This window comes from Hypanus sabinus, chromosome 28 (assembly GCF_030144855.1).
Source record: "Hypanus sabinus isolate sHypSab1 chromosome 28, sHypSab1.hap1, whole genome shotgun sequence".
Lineage (NCBI taxonomy): Eukaryota > Metazoa > Chordata > Chondrichthyes > Myliobatiformes > Dasyatidae > Hypanus > Hypanus sabinus.
Genome location: NC_082733.1, coordinates 12,414,757 through 12,428,345, shown reverse-complemented (window position 1 = coordinate 12,428,345; position 13,589 = coordinate 12,414,757). Strand labels below are relative to the sequence as shown.

Here is a 13,589-nt window from a genome sequence, read left to right as displayed (position 1 = left end):
CTGGAGCTTCTGAGATCAATTCAGAAGGTGCAGTATAGGTTCATCCCAAAGCAGAAATAGTATTCTTAAGTGAGGATGCAGCAACTGTGGCTGACAAGGGAAATCAAAGATAACATAAAAACAATTAGTGGGAAGGCAGAGGAGAACTAAATGAAGGCAACTAAAACAAGCCATAAAAAGAGAAAAAATGAAATATGAAAGCAAGCTAGCCAATAAAATTAAAAGATGTACCAAAGCTTTATTCAGATATATAAGGAGTAAAAAAGAGGTGAGAGTGTATATTGGACCACTGGAAAATGACCCTGGAGAGGTTGACAGACAAAGAAATGGAGGATGAATTCAAGAAGTATTTTGTAACACTCTTCACTGTGGAAGACACCAGCAGTATGTCAGAAATTTGAGAGTGTCAGGGGGCAGAAGTGAGTGTAATTGCCATTACTAAGGAGAAGGTGCTTGGGAAGCTCTAAGGTCTGAAGGCAGATAGGTCACCTGGACCAGATGGATTACACCCCAGGGTTCTGAAAAAGGTACCTGAAGAGATTGTGGAGGCATTAGTAATCATCTTTCAAGAATTGCTAGGTTCTGGAGGATTGGAACATTTCAAGTGTCACTCCACTCTTTAAGAAAGGAGGGAGGTCAAAGGCAGGAAATTATAGGAGTTACCCCGATTTCAGAGGTTGGTAGGATGTTGGAGTCCACTATTAAGGATGTGTTTTCAAGGTACTTGTAGGCACATGATAAAATAAGCTGAAGTCAGCATGGTTTCCTTAAGGGACAATCTTGCCTGACAAATCTTTGGGAATTTTTTGAGAAAATAACAGGCAGGATGGTCAAAGGAGAGTCAGCAGATGTTTACTTGTATTTTCAAAAGGCCTTTGATAAGGTGCTGCACATGAGGCTGCTAAACAAGGTAAGAGCCTATGGCATACCAGAAAGGATACTAGTATGGACAGATGATTGGCTGGCTGGCTGGAGGAAAAGAGTGGGAATAAAGAAGGCTTTTTCTAGTTGGTAGCTGGTGACTACTGATGTTCTGCAAGGGTCAGTGTTTGGATTGCTTCTTTTCACGTTATATGTCAAACTATAATACTTATCAACTCACACTCTCCTTGAAATGGCTTTGGTGAGATTGCACTTGGAGAATTGTGCACAATTTTGGGCCCCTAATCTAAAAAAGGAAATGTTGGTATTGGAGAGGGTCCAGAGGTTGCTCACAAGAATGATCCCCAGAATTAAAGGGTTAACATATGAGGTTGATGGCTCTGGGCCCATACTCACTGGGGTTTAGAAGAACGAGAGGGGAGGATCTCACTAAAACCTATCAAATATTGAGTGGACATGAAGAAGATGTTTTCTGTAGTGGGAGAACCTAGGATCAGAGGGTACAGCCTCAGAAGAAAAGGACATCCCTTTGGAACAGAGATGAGGAGCAATTTTTTGGCCAGAGGGTGGCGAATCAATGGAGTTCTCTGCTACAGATGGCTGTGGAGGCCAAGTCGTTGGGTATATTTAAAGTGGAAGTTATTGACTTCTTGATCTTGGTTCAAGATCATGATTCTTGATTACTAAGGGTATCAAAGGTTAAGGGGAGAAGGCAGGAGAATGGGGTTGAGAGGGATGATAAATCGGCCATGATGGAATTACAGAACAGACTTATGGACCAAATGGCCTAATTCTGCTTCTATGTCTTATGGCTAATGAGTCTACCATTGGCCACATGGCATTATAAATATTTGAACTATAATGACAGGACAGATCTAGTTTTCTTGAAAATACTAATGGAGGACTTAAGGTCAACTCACCAAGAGGCTTTGCACCTAGGGATATCAGTACAAATCACCTACTCTATGATAACATCATGTAGTGAGGAGACAGACTGATCACATCCAAGATAACAGTGTTGTTGAAAGTGAGGATGAAAGATCCTGGCTACAGGAATATGTCAATGGACTTGTTAGGTGGGAAAATACATGGCAAATGGAAGTTAGTCTGGTGATAACTGAGGCAGTGCATACTTGGAGATTCCTGGAGCTAGCAGAGCAGGTCAATAGATTGGTTAAGAAGCCATTAAACCTATTTGGCTGAGGTATAGAATATAAGAACAAGGACATTTAGCTAATGCTATATAAAACATTAGTTAGACTGAAATAAGAATACTAAAAATACCAAGCATATTTCTGCTAAAGCAACTTATAAAGGTAGGGCTGGAAGTGTTTGATTACAAGGAGAAACCATTTATTTTGCAATTATTATTTTGCAACAGAGGAGTCCGGAGATGTAGTTTATTGAATGAAATGCCTAGACAGGTCAAAGAGCAATGGCCTATTTTCTTTAGCTGAGTGACAAGGTAACAAGATATAAACTAATTAGATGGATTAAAAAAAAGGTAAGAAGATACTTAGTCAAAGAGTGGTCAGGAGCTGAATATTTTGCCCAAAAGGCTTGTGAAGCAGAAGTCCTAACTACATTGTAAAAATTCCCTGGGTGAGCACTTGATAAACTGTAACTGCAAGGCTTTGCACCAAGAGACAGAATGGGCTGAATGACCTCCTTCTGAGCCAAAATTTTCTATGAATTTATTATTCTAAACATTTCAAACAATAATGTGCTCATTCTGGTTGCCTTGCAGTATTCAGTTTTCAAAATCTTAACCATGACAACTTGAGGACTAAACTTAAAAGACTCTCCTTTGCGAGAGGAAACTGAGTGTGTCAAGGCTGTGAGTATTTCAACTAGAGTACTCCTACACAATTCTACTTAAAGCAACACCACATCAACCATATCTTGTGGTAAAATGCTTTTGCCAATATAAGCTTTATTTATACTCACTGTAAGAAGAATCTGAACCAGAATTAAAGATGCAACACATTTCATTGCCATATGAGACAACAACTTATCCTGGTAGTCAAACAAGAGAGCCTAGGGAAAGAATGCATCATGTATAATGTAAAATGTTCAGAGTGCAACAACTAATAAAAATAACATTATGCAAATATTGTATTCAGACTCTTTCTATATCATTCTGACATTTTGTTTTGTTCTGATTATATGCATAATTAATTATGTAATGAATATTTGACCTTTAAGGGATAACTTTTCCATTCAATTCTCTCTCATCTCCCTGATTTTTATTTGCACCTAATCTTCCTGTAAGAATTTAGATTTATAAGAAGGAGTTTAACAGAATAAGTCTCAGGCATCTGGTAGTGAGGGCATGGGTATGGAAAAACAATGGTGTAACACCATGCAGTACCCTAGGTTTTAATACTTGTGATCTTTTCCAAATCCTTCTCAATAGCTTTTTGTTCATGTAGAGAGGAGCAGAGTTAATGACAAATAACGATTTTAACCGATTAAAAGTGGCAGCGAATTTTTTCATGTTTAGTTACTAAGAGATTGGGAGGCTTAGATTACATATGTTACCCGGAGTCTGTTACTGTATACGTTAACCGTTATTAATGTAATCCCAGTCTCTTTGTACCGTTATCATTGTTTTGTTTATCTACTCAAAACTTAATAAAAAAGATTGAGAAAGATTTTGGTACTTGTGAATTATGATGACTGCTTTAAGGAGATTTTAGCACAATGTTAACTCTGCTTAAAGTTACAATGACTAGAATCAGAATCAGGTTTAATATCACTGGCATATGCCAAGAAATATGTTATCTTGCTGCAGCAGTACATTGCAATACATAATAAAAAGTAAATTACAATAAGAAATATACACTGTGTGTGTGTGTGTGTGTGTGTGTGTATAAATTAATATAAAATTAGTAATGTAAAAGTGTAAAAGAGAGCAAAAAAAGGAAATAGTGAGGTAGTGTACATGGGTTCATCGTCCATTCAGAAATCTGATGGTGGTGGGGAAAAACATTGTGAATTTTCAGGCTCCTGTAGCTTCTCCTTGATGGTACAATGAGAAGAGGGCATTGTCTGGGTGTTGGGGGTCCTTAATGAAAGATGCTGCCTTTTTGTGGCATCATCTTTTGTAAATGTCCTTAATGCTGGGGAGGCTAGTCCCCACTTCCTGCAGCTTTTTCCAATCCTGTGTAATAGACCCTCCATTCCAGACAGTGAAGCAACTAGTTAGAATACTTTCCACAGAACATCTATAGAAATTCATGTGAGTTTTTGGTGGTATAACAAGGCTCCACAAATTCCTAATGAAATATAGCTGCTGTGGTGCCTTCTTTGTAATTGCATCAATACAAACCCTTTCCACTGCTGATACCTCAATGAGGACTGGTGTGGGTTCCCTTGACTTCTTTAAGCCTGCAAACAAATCCTTGGTCTTACTGACGTTGAGTGCAAGGTTGTCATTTCGACACCACTCAACCAGCTGTGACCGACAAGAGACCTATGGAGGCCATCACTAGCTTTAACTTTCATTCTTTGAGTGGCATGAAACCTGCTAGTCTTCTCAAAATATTTTCACTAACTAAAGACCTATATCACCATGTATGTAATACATATGCATAGAAGTACAGAACTGCTAGTCTATCCAAGCTTCATTTCATCTGCTTCAATTCTAGACAGGTTGGCATTTCATATTCTGGACATTAAAAAGTGGCTAAACTACAAGTTACAAAGATGAAAATCAAAAAATTTGTTACGATATTCTGAAGAAATGTCTTTCACTTGAAACATTAGCTCGGTTTTATTTCTCATAGATGCATTCTGAACTTGCTGATTATTTCCAGCACTTCTTGCTTTTAATTTAGAATAACAAAATTTTATCCTTTAGTAAGTTCTCTGGTATTAGTATGGTCACACTTTGTGTTTCTGGTGGCATAGAGCTTTCTAACAGCAGTGAGTTTTTCTATTATAACTTATTAAAAGATTTGGATTTAAATTTCAAATGCATATTTGCATTTTGCATGACTCAGATATCAGACTTAAAATGAGAGGACTCAAGTTTAGAATTTTTGAGTCTTAAGCAAATTAGAAAACAATTTAGAAAGTGAGCTTCAGTCCAAGGGGTGGTTGTACTATGGTTGTTAACTGCCAATACTCGAAGAGACTTTCGCTCTTTAAAGTTAATTATGTAGTGTTTGCTGACAAAGCATTTCTAATGCATGGTGGAAGAGAGAAAAGAATGTTATAGAAGAGGAGTGTCACAAAGAGGACAAGAACAGCAAAATGCTTACAGGAACGAAGAGGAGGAAATGCTGGGAAGAAGGGCAAAGAGTCAGAGTTACACAGGATAGAAAGAGGCCCTTAGGCCCAACCTGTCAATGCCAAGCAGGAGCTGCACATTGCCCCAAGGGTGACTTGCAAGCTAGTGGAGGGAAGGAGCGCTTTTGGTACAGTGCATCTCCACCCCGCCACCCAGCCTATATGTATTAATTTTAAACTCCGCTCTGTTGGAAGAAAACATATTTGTGACCATTCACCTGTCTATGCCTCTCATGATTTTATATACCTCGGGGGGGGGGGGGGGGCGGGAAGGGTGAGATGCAGTAAATTAGAGTAAGGGTACTGGGACGGGCTAGTGGCTGAAGAGGAACCTATAGGAATTGTAAGATTGCAAAAAGGTAAAAGAAACCCTGCAACCAAGGAATTAAACAGGGAACATAGAAGAGCACGATATAGATACCAGCCCTTCGGCCTACAATATTGTGCCAAACCAGCTAAACAGGAATTTAAAAAAAACAAAAATCCCTCGTACCTACACAATGTCCACGTCCCTCCATCTTCCTCACATTCATGTGCCTATCTAAACGTCTCTTAAAAGCCTCTAATGTATTTCTGTCTACCACCATACCAGGCAGCACATTCCAGGCATCCACCACTCTCTGAGTAAAAACATTTCTCCTCACTTTCCCTTTGAACCTATCTCCTCTCACCTTCAATGCAAGCCCTCTAGTATTAGACATTTCCCTGGAGAAAAGATACTCCCTGTCCACTCTATCTACACATGCATCTCATAATCTTATTAAACCTCTATCGGATCTCTCCTCAGCCTCTCCAAAGAAAACAATCCAAGTTTGTCCAGCCTCTCATGATAGCACACGCCCTCTAAACCAGGCAGCATCCTGGTGAACCTCTTCTGCACCCTCTCCAAAGCCTCAACATCCTCCCTACAGTGGAGCGATCAGAACTGTATGTAATAGTCCAGATGTGGCCTAACTAGAGTTCTATAACGTTGTAACATAACTTTTTGACTTCTGAACTCAATGGGAAAAACAAGAGATTTGGGGCTGTGACAGATTTTATACATTAAAGACAATATAACAAACTTTTCATAGTGCTCTCAGGATTCCCTGAATACACTTCAAAAAAAAAATCAGTGTTCCAGAAGTGTGGCTTTTGTTGTACTATAATACTGTAGTATTACAGAAACTACAAACAACGTTATAATCATGAGATAATTTGTTTTAGTAATAGTGATGGAGTAATCAATGGTGTTCAGGATACTGCCAGAATTCTCTGCTCTTCACTGGAGTAATGCCATGGGATCTTTGATATCCACTTAAGAAAGCAGTAAGTAGTCTAATGTCTTATTAATGCTTCGAAATCTCAAGAGAAAGACATACTTCTGACATTGCAGAGTTTGAATTAATGTAGGGTGCTGATTTGGATGAATGTAGGGCAGCAGTCACATTTTTGTTGGAAGTAAATCGTGTTTCATTTTTAGAAAATATTCTGCAGAAATACAGTGCGGAACAGGTCCTTCCAGCCCAATGAGCTACACCATCCAGCAACCCACCTATTTAACCCTAGCTCAATCATAGGACCAATGAACTTCCTAACTGGTACATCTTTGGATTGTGGGAGGAAACCAGAGCACTTGGAGGAAACCTACATGGTCATGGCGAGAGTGTGCAAACTCCTTACAGACAGCACCTGAACTGAACCCCAAACATTGACACCCCAAACTGTAATAGCACCGCTTTAACCGTGACACCCTTTTTAAAGATGTAATGGAGAATATTCATGAAGGAAATGCAGAAGAAGTTGCTTACATAGATTTTCAGAAGGTACTTGATGAAGTTCCACTCAAGGCATTAATAAATAGAGGGCTGTGGATTCATCAGGATTTGAGCTTTTAACTCTGAAATGAAGGGCACTACCACTGAGTCACAGATGAGTCAAGAGTACAATGGGGCTTCTTCGGTGATGCTCAGGGCACAAATTGCTACAAGATAAATGTGGTGCGGTCAGGGAACCTCAGTATCATCCATGACTATAAATAAACCTGTGGGTTTGAAATGGGTGCTTCTGGCAGCTCTATTCTCTCTAACAATAGCATCTCTTTCCAAGGAGTTCAATATTTTTGCAGAGGGAGCAAGTGCTACTGGTAGAAAACTATAATGGAGCATTGAATTTAGATGATCAGCCATTATCTACTGAATTGTGGAGCTGGCTTGAATGTCTATTCCTGATCCTATTTTCTGTTTCATCTTGGAATGAGGTTATTATTGTCACAATTTAAATTGATACAGTGAAAGGCTTGCCTTGCATCCTGTTCATACAGATACATTATTACAGTGTATTGAGGTAGAACAAGGTAAAACAATAACAGAATGCAGAATAAAGTGCAACAGCTACACAGAAAGTACAGTGCAGGTGGATGTGTACTACACACATGGCGATAGAGGTCTTTAGTTGCCTCCTTAATGAGATTTTGTTTAAAAAATATTGCTTGTGAAAAGACGAGCTGGTTTCATGCCACTCAGAGAATGAAAGTTGAAGCTCATGATGGCCTCCATTGGCCTCTTGTTGGTCTCAGCCAGTGAGTGGTGTTAAACAACAACCTTGCACTCAAAGTCAGTAAGACCAAGGAATTGCTTGTGGACTTCAGGAAGTGGAAGTCAAGGGAACACACACCAGTTCTCATTGAGGGATCAGCAGCGGAAAGGGTGAAAAGTATCATGGTGTAATGTATTCGAAATCTTTAAGATCAACTATGTTTTCAATGTAGATGTAGATATATTAGGGAATGTAATCTAGGATCTAGTAATGAATTTAGGGCAAACTGGGCACTTTATTGAGAAGGGTTAGAATAGCTTAACAGATGAGGTGAAGATTGAAAGAAAATTTATGGAGAAACGAAACTAGTGGAGTCAAAATCCTTATTTCTGTGCTGCAAAGTAGCAATTAATATTAAGCATCAACCAACACTCACCAGTTTAGATATAATTTTCATATCTTCCAGTAGTATTGTTACACTCTTCAGATATGTTTTTCTGACATCTTGCCTTAGTATCTCTGAATACAACTTAGAACTCATCAGATGAATCATATTCATTTGAAGTAAGAAGATCTCATTCTGACCATCATTTGCTGATGAATGGTTCTCTAGTTGCGTGTCATTGCCATTTATACGCAATGAGCATCCGCGGAAATGATAAACAAGGTTATTTTTCTTGGTTTCTATGGAAGAGACCGACTCTTGTTCAAACGTTTCAGGCGACAGGAACACTGCTAGCTCATGGCTGTCTTTACTGGGCTTCACACCAGCCAACAACTCACTATAGACTTGACGAAGGCTTATGAAGCATTTCTCCATCATGTTGTGTCATTGGAGGTCCATACACCAAATCAGATTAGAGCTGAAGCTTGAAATAGAGAAAATAAAGGAAATGTAAAACCAAATGGACAAGTGCCCATGTGTGAGGTTAATTGCTTGAACTTGTTATTTCTGATCTACATCTGAGAGCCTAGACATTGAAATAACATACTGTATAAGCTTGTTACATCAGCCGACAAATAGGAAGATAGAGCCAAATAGAATTATTGCAAAAATAGTCATTTCAGAATTCATATTAGAAATATAGCAAACATAGTCAAACACCTGTATATTATAAGTTCATCAACAGATATATGAGAAGAATTCAGTAAATAGAATATAGTTGTAATAGGATGATTTCAAACAGAATCGCAGAATGACTGTGGTTTCAAATTTCAGTGTCTGTGCAATGTGAGTGGGAATGAGAATGTTAACACAGATAAAGAGCAGCTTTGGTGTACAGTATATCTTCACAAGCTATGATGAGGCACTAGCCAGATCATAATATAATCGATCCTGGTCACTGAATTCTGAGAAGTATACTTGCACTTCTTCAACATATTGAATGGAGCATCAAGACTGATGCCAACTGTAAAAGAGGCAACAAAAGAAAAAGAATGAAAAACTGCAGTTTGGAAATCAGTCAACCCATTGACATACATAAGTATTAAATAATATACAAATAAACTCAAATCTGCTCAAATTAAAGTAGCAGAAGCAAAGGAGAAAAAATATTAAGTGTCAAATACAAGACCAATGTAAAGGAGCTTCACTTCAAGGATTAAAAACTGGATAATTTTCCACACAGGGAGGATCACAGAAATGGGCCTTTTCAGTTCACTATGCTGCCCATGTTGCCTATCTATGCTAATCTGAGTTGTCAGCCTATCTACCAATGTCACCTCTTTTAGCATGTCAAGTTCTCCCCGTACTTTAACACTCTTAAGGTCACTTCCCTTTACTCTAAATTTTTTAACAAAATTTGACTTTTGACTAATAAGTGTATTACCTCACACTTATTTGAATTAAATTCCATCTGCCATGGCTCCGTTGAACCATCCACCTGATCTAGGTCCCACTGTATGATAATATATTCACTGTCTACCATTCCAACAGATTCCATGTCATCTGCAAACTTACTCATGAGGCAACCTACATTTTCATCCTTGTCATGTATACCTATTACAAACAACAAAGGTCCCAACACTTATATCTATAGTTCACCACATCTTGCTGAGCTCCACTCAAGAGAAACACTCATCCACCACCACTCCCGGTCTCCTATCATCATCAAGCAAATTTTGGTAACAGTTAGCCAACATACCTCAGTTCCCTTGTGCCTTAACCTTTTTGGAATATGAAAACAACATTACAGCAGTATTGTCATCAATTTTCTTAATCTCCTCTCAAAAAACTCAATCAGATTTGAAAGAGATGATTTCCTTTGCAAAAAACTGTCCCAACTTCTTTTAATCTACCCCTGTTTTTGCAAATGAACATAAAACCTGCTTCTCACAATGTTCTTCAACAACTTCTGTACCATTGATGTAAGTTTCAACAGCATGTACTTTCCAGGTTTGTCCCTGGAATTGTTCTTTTAGAGAACAATATTACTCATCCTTCAATCTTCTAGTACTTCACTTGTGGCTAACAAATATTCAAAAATTTCCATCAGAGTCTGAGCAATCTCCTCCCTTGATTCCCTTAGTAAACAAGGATAAATCCCAGCAAGCCTTAGAGATTTATTCATGCAGACGTGCATTCCCCTTCCTTATATGCTCCAGAATATCTTAACTCTCCAGCATCCCCATCCTTATCCTTGGTGAATACAAATAAGAAATATTCATTTAGGACTGGCTTCATAAGTAAATTAGCTCCTTAGTCCCTGAGGGGCCTCAGTCTTTCCCTAAGGGGCTTTATCCTACTTGCTAAAGTAATCTTAAGGTTCCTTTTACCCACCATTTTGAGGTTCTCTCTATTGACCTCTAAAGACTCATTTGATCCAATTCTGTATACTTGACACATTTTTATTTCTTTTTGCTGATAAACTTCAATATCCTATATTGACCAAGATTCCATAAGCTCACCTTTGCATGAACATGCTGACAGCGAACTCTTATTACCTTGCATTTAAATGACACGTATTGGATGTTGTTTTCACCTCAGTAGCTGCTCCAAATTCACTTACAGGTACAGTCTTACATGTTTAAAATTTGTTTTACCCTAGTTTAGTGCCCCTCTCAATCTTATTTTTCCCATGCCCCCCATATAGTTCACAGATTTCCCTTCAAGGAACCCATGCTAACTTTGGCCTATATTAGTCAGTCTGGTGTCTCCAATCATGTGCACTCAAGAGTCATACAGGATAGAAACAGGCTAGTTAGTCCATCATCCTCAGGTCACTCCTCATCCAGCTTTGTATGTGTCCTTCTTTCCCTTGACAATTTTCTCTCCTCATCTGTCAGATTCTTTCTTCTCCAGCCCTCCAGCTTTCCCACCCACCTGGATTCATAGAACCATAGAACATCACAGCACAGAAACAGATCTTTTGGCCCTACTTGGCTGTGCCGAACCATTTTTCTGCCTAGTCCCACCGACCTGCACCTGGACACAGAGGAATTTGCAGTGGGAGAGGAAATGTCCAGATGTCATGGTCCATGTGGGTACCAACGACGTGGGTAGAACGAGGAAAGAAGTTCGGCTGAGGGAATTTGAGCAGTCAGGGTCTAAATTAAAAAGCAGAACCAAGAAGGTGGTAATCTCTGTATTACTACCTGAAGCACGTACAAATTGGCATAGAGTCAAGAAATTTAGAGAGTTAAACGTGTGGCTCAAGGATTAGTGTGGGAGAAGTGGGTTAGAATTCATGGGAAACTGGCACCAGTATTGAGGAAGGAGGGAGCTGTACCAATGGGACGGGATCCACCTGAACTGTGATGAGACCTGGGATACATGGGTGTTACCCTGGTTTAAGAATTTAAGAGCAGGGAGATTATGCTGCAACTGCACAGGTCAGACTGCCTCTGGTGTACTACGTGCAACTCTGGTCTCCTTATTTGAGGAAGGATATACTGGCTTCACCTTTAGGCTAGCCTCTTTCCCCCTCCACTAACCTTTTTATTCTGGCATTGCCCCCCTCCTTCTCAATCCTGAAGAAAGGTCTCGGCCTGAAACATCAACTGTTTAATTCTTTTCCATAGATGCTGCCTGACCTGCTGAATTCCTCCAGCGTTTAGTAGCCATTGCTTTGGATTTCCAGCATCTGCAGACTTTGTTGTGTTTGTGAAAGACAATTTAAATGTTTTTCTAGAGATTTCTTTAATACTGTCAAGGATTATGTTTCCACCACTCTCTGACAATTATACCTTATTATAAATACGGTCTGATCCAGTTTTCAAGTCCGACAAACTAGATTATGACTGATCCACCATTACAAATAGGACATTCCACGATAACCATCCGGATATAATATTACAGGGTAAACAAGCAGGAACAACTTACTTAATAGATATAGCCAATGCAAGCACACATAACATACAGAAATCAATAAGTGAAAAACACCAAAAATATGCTGAATTAAAAGAGGAAATTGAAAGACTATGGAACATGAACAGGGAATACTTTGCCCCAATAATAACATCTGCAACTGGTACATTCCAAAGTCACTACACAATAGCATTAAACAATTAGGCCTACACAGCAATATTTATGCAAATCTCCAGAAAGCCACAATACTAAACACCACTAGGAAAGTTTGAAAGTTCCTGACAATTGAGAAATGAGCATGCTTGGCTATGCCCATACTTCAGGTTTTACCAGCTTGAGCAGAAAAAAAAATAAAAATAACACAATACTAATATTTATAGAGCACTCTCCATACGAATGATGTAGTTCAAAGAGCTTGACAATGGGATAAAGCACGAACATGAAAATACAAGACAAAAAAAAGTTAATTTGTGATGGATATTCATTTCCTGGAACAGGGAGTCTGACGTTTTGCAAAGCTCGCTTTCTAAACACAGCAGCAACTGTAAGTAATTGTATAACTAATATTCCTTTGTTTAATTTCTGGCCACAAACAGAAATCAGTCTTCAGTTCTTAAATGTGAATGGCAAGCAGTAATCAGCTTGAAGTTAAAACACACCATTGCAAATGTGCTCTGTACATAGACAATAGATGCAGAAGTAGACCATTCGGCCCTTTGAGCCTGCACCGCCATTTTGAGATCATGGCTGATCATCTACAATCAATACCCGGTTCCTGCCTTGCCCCATATCCCTTGATTCCCCTATCCATAAGATACCTATCTAGCTCCTTCTTGAAAGCAATAAAAGTAAAAACGATCAAAAATGCACCTACATAGCAAGTGCACTGTCTGTGGAAAGCAGATGAAGTTCACTACAGCTGGTTTACTGGCACTCAAGAGTGCAGGATATGGGCTATTTAACTTAGCTTGTTTCAAAACAGACAAGCTAAGTTGCTCAGTTCAAGAAGCTATGAAAGAACTATAAATGTAGACAACACACACAAAATGCTGCTGGAACACAGCAGGCCAGGCAGCATCTATAAGGAGAAGCACTGTTGACGTTTTGGGCTGAGACCTTTCGTTAGGATTAACTGAAAGGAAAGGTACTAAGAGATTTGAAAGTAGTGGGGAGAGGGGGAAATGCGAAATGATAGAAGACCAGAGGGGGTGGGATGAAGCTAAGAACTGGAAAGGTGATTGGCGAAAGTGATACTGAGCTGGAGAAGGGAAAGGATCATAAGACGGGAGGCCTCAGGAGAAAGAAAGGGGAAGGGTGGGGGAAGGCACCAGAGGGAGATGGAGAACAGGCAGAGTGATGGGCAGAGAGTGAGAAAAAAACAAACAACTAAATATGTCAGGGACGGGGTAGGAAGGGGAGGAGAGGCATTAACAGAAGTTAGAGAAGTCGATGTTCATACCATCAGGTTGGAGGCTACCCAGCCAGTATATAAGGTGTTGTTCCTCCAACCTGAGTGTGGCTTCATCTTGACAGTAGAGGAGGCCATGGATAGACATACCAGAATGGGAATGGGACGTGGAATTAAAATGTG

General features: G+C 39.3%; 1 protein-coding gene across 5 annotated transcripts in view; it reads right to left on the bottom strand.

The window, feature by feature from the left end:
• The window catches only part of lins1 (lines homolog 1), a 51,433-nt gene that overhangs the window by 32,246 nt on the left and 5,598 nt on the right, over nt 1-13,589 (bottom strand). For all 5 annotated transcript variants that reach the window (XM_059952618.1, XM_059952615.1, XM_059952619.1 and 2 more), the window contains exons 2-3: nt 8,129-8,561; nt 2,830-2,919 (exon numbers count right to left, since the gene is read on the bottom strand). In XM_059952618.1, the coding sequence (XP_059808601.1) occupies nt 2,830-2,919; nt 8,129-8,515 (477 nt within the window). In that variant the 5' untranslated portion in view covers nt 8,516-8,561. The remainder of the gene's footprint in view (nt 1-2,829; nt 2,920-8,128; nt 8,562-13,589) is intronic.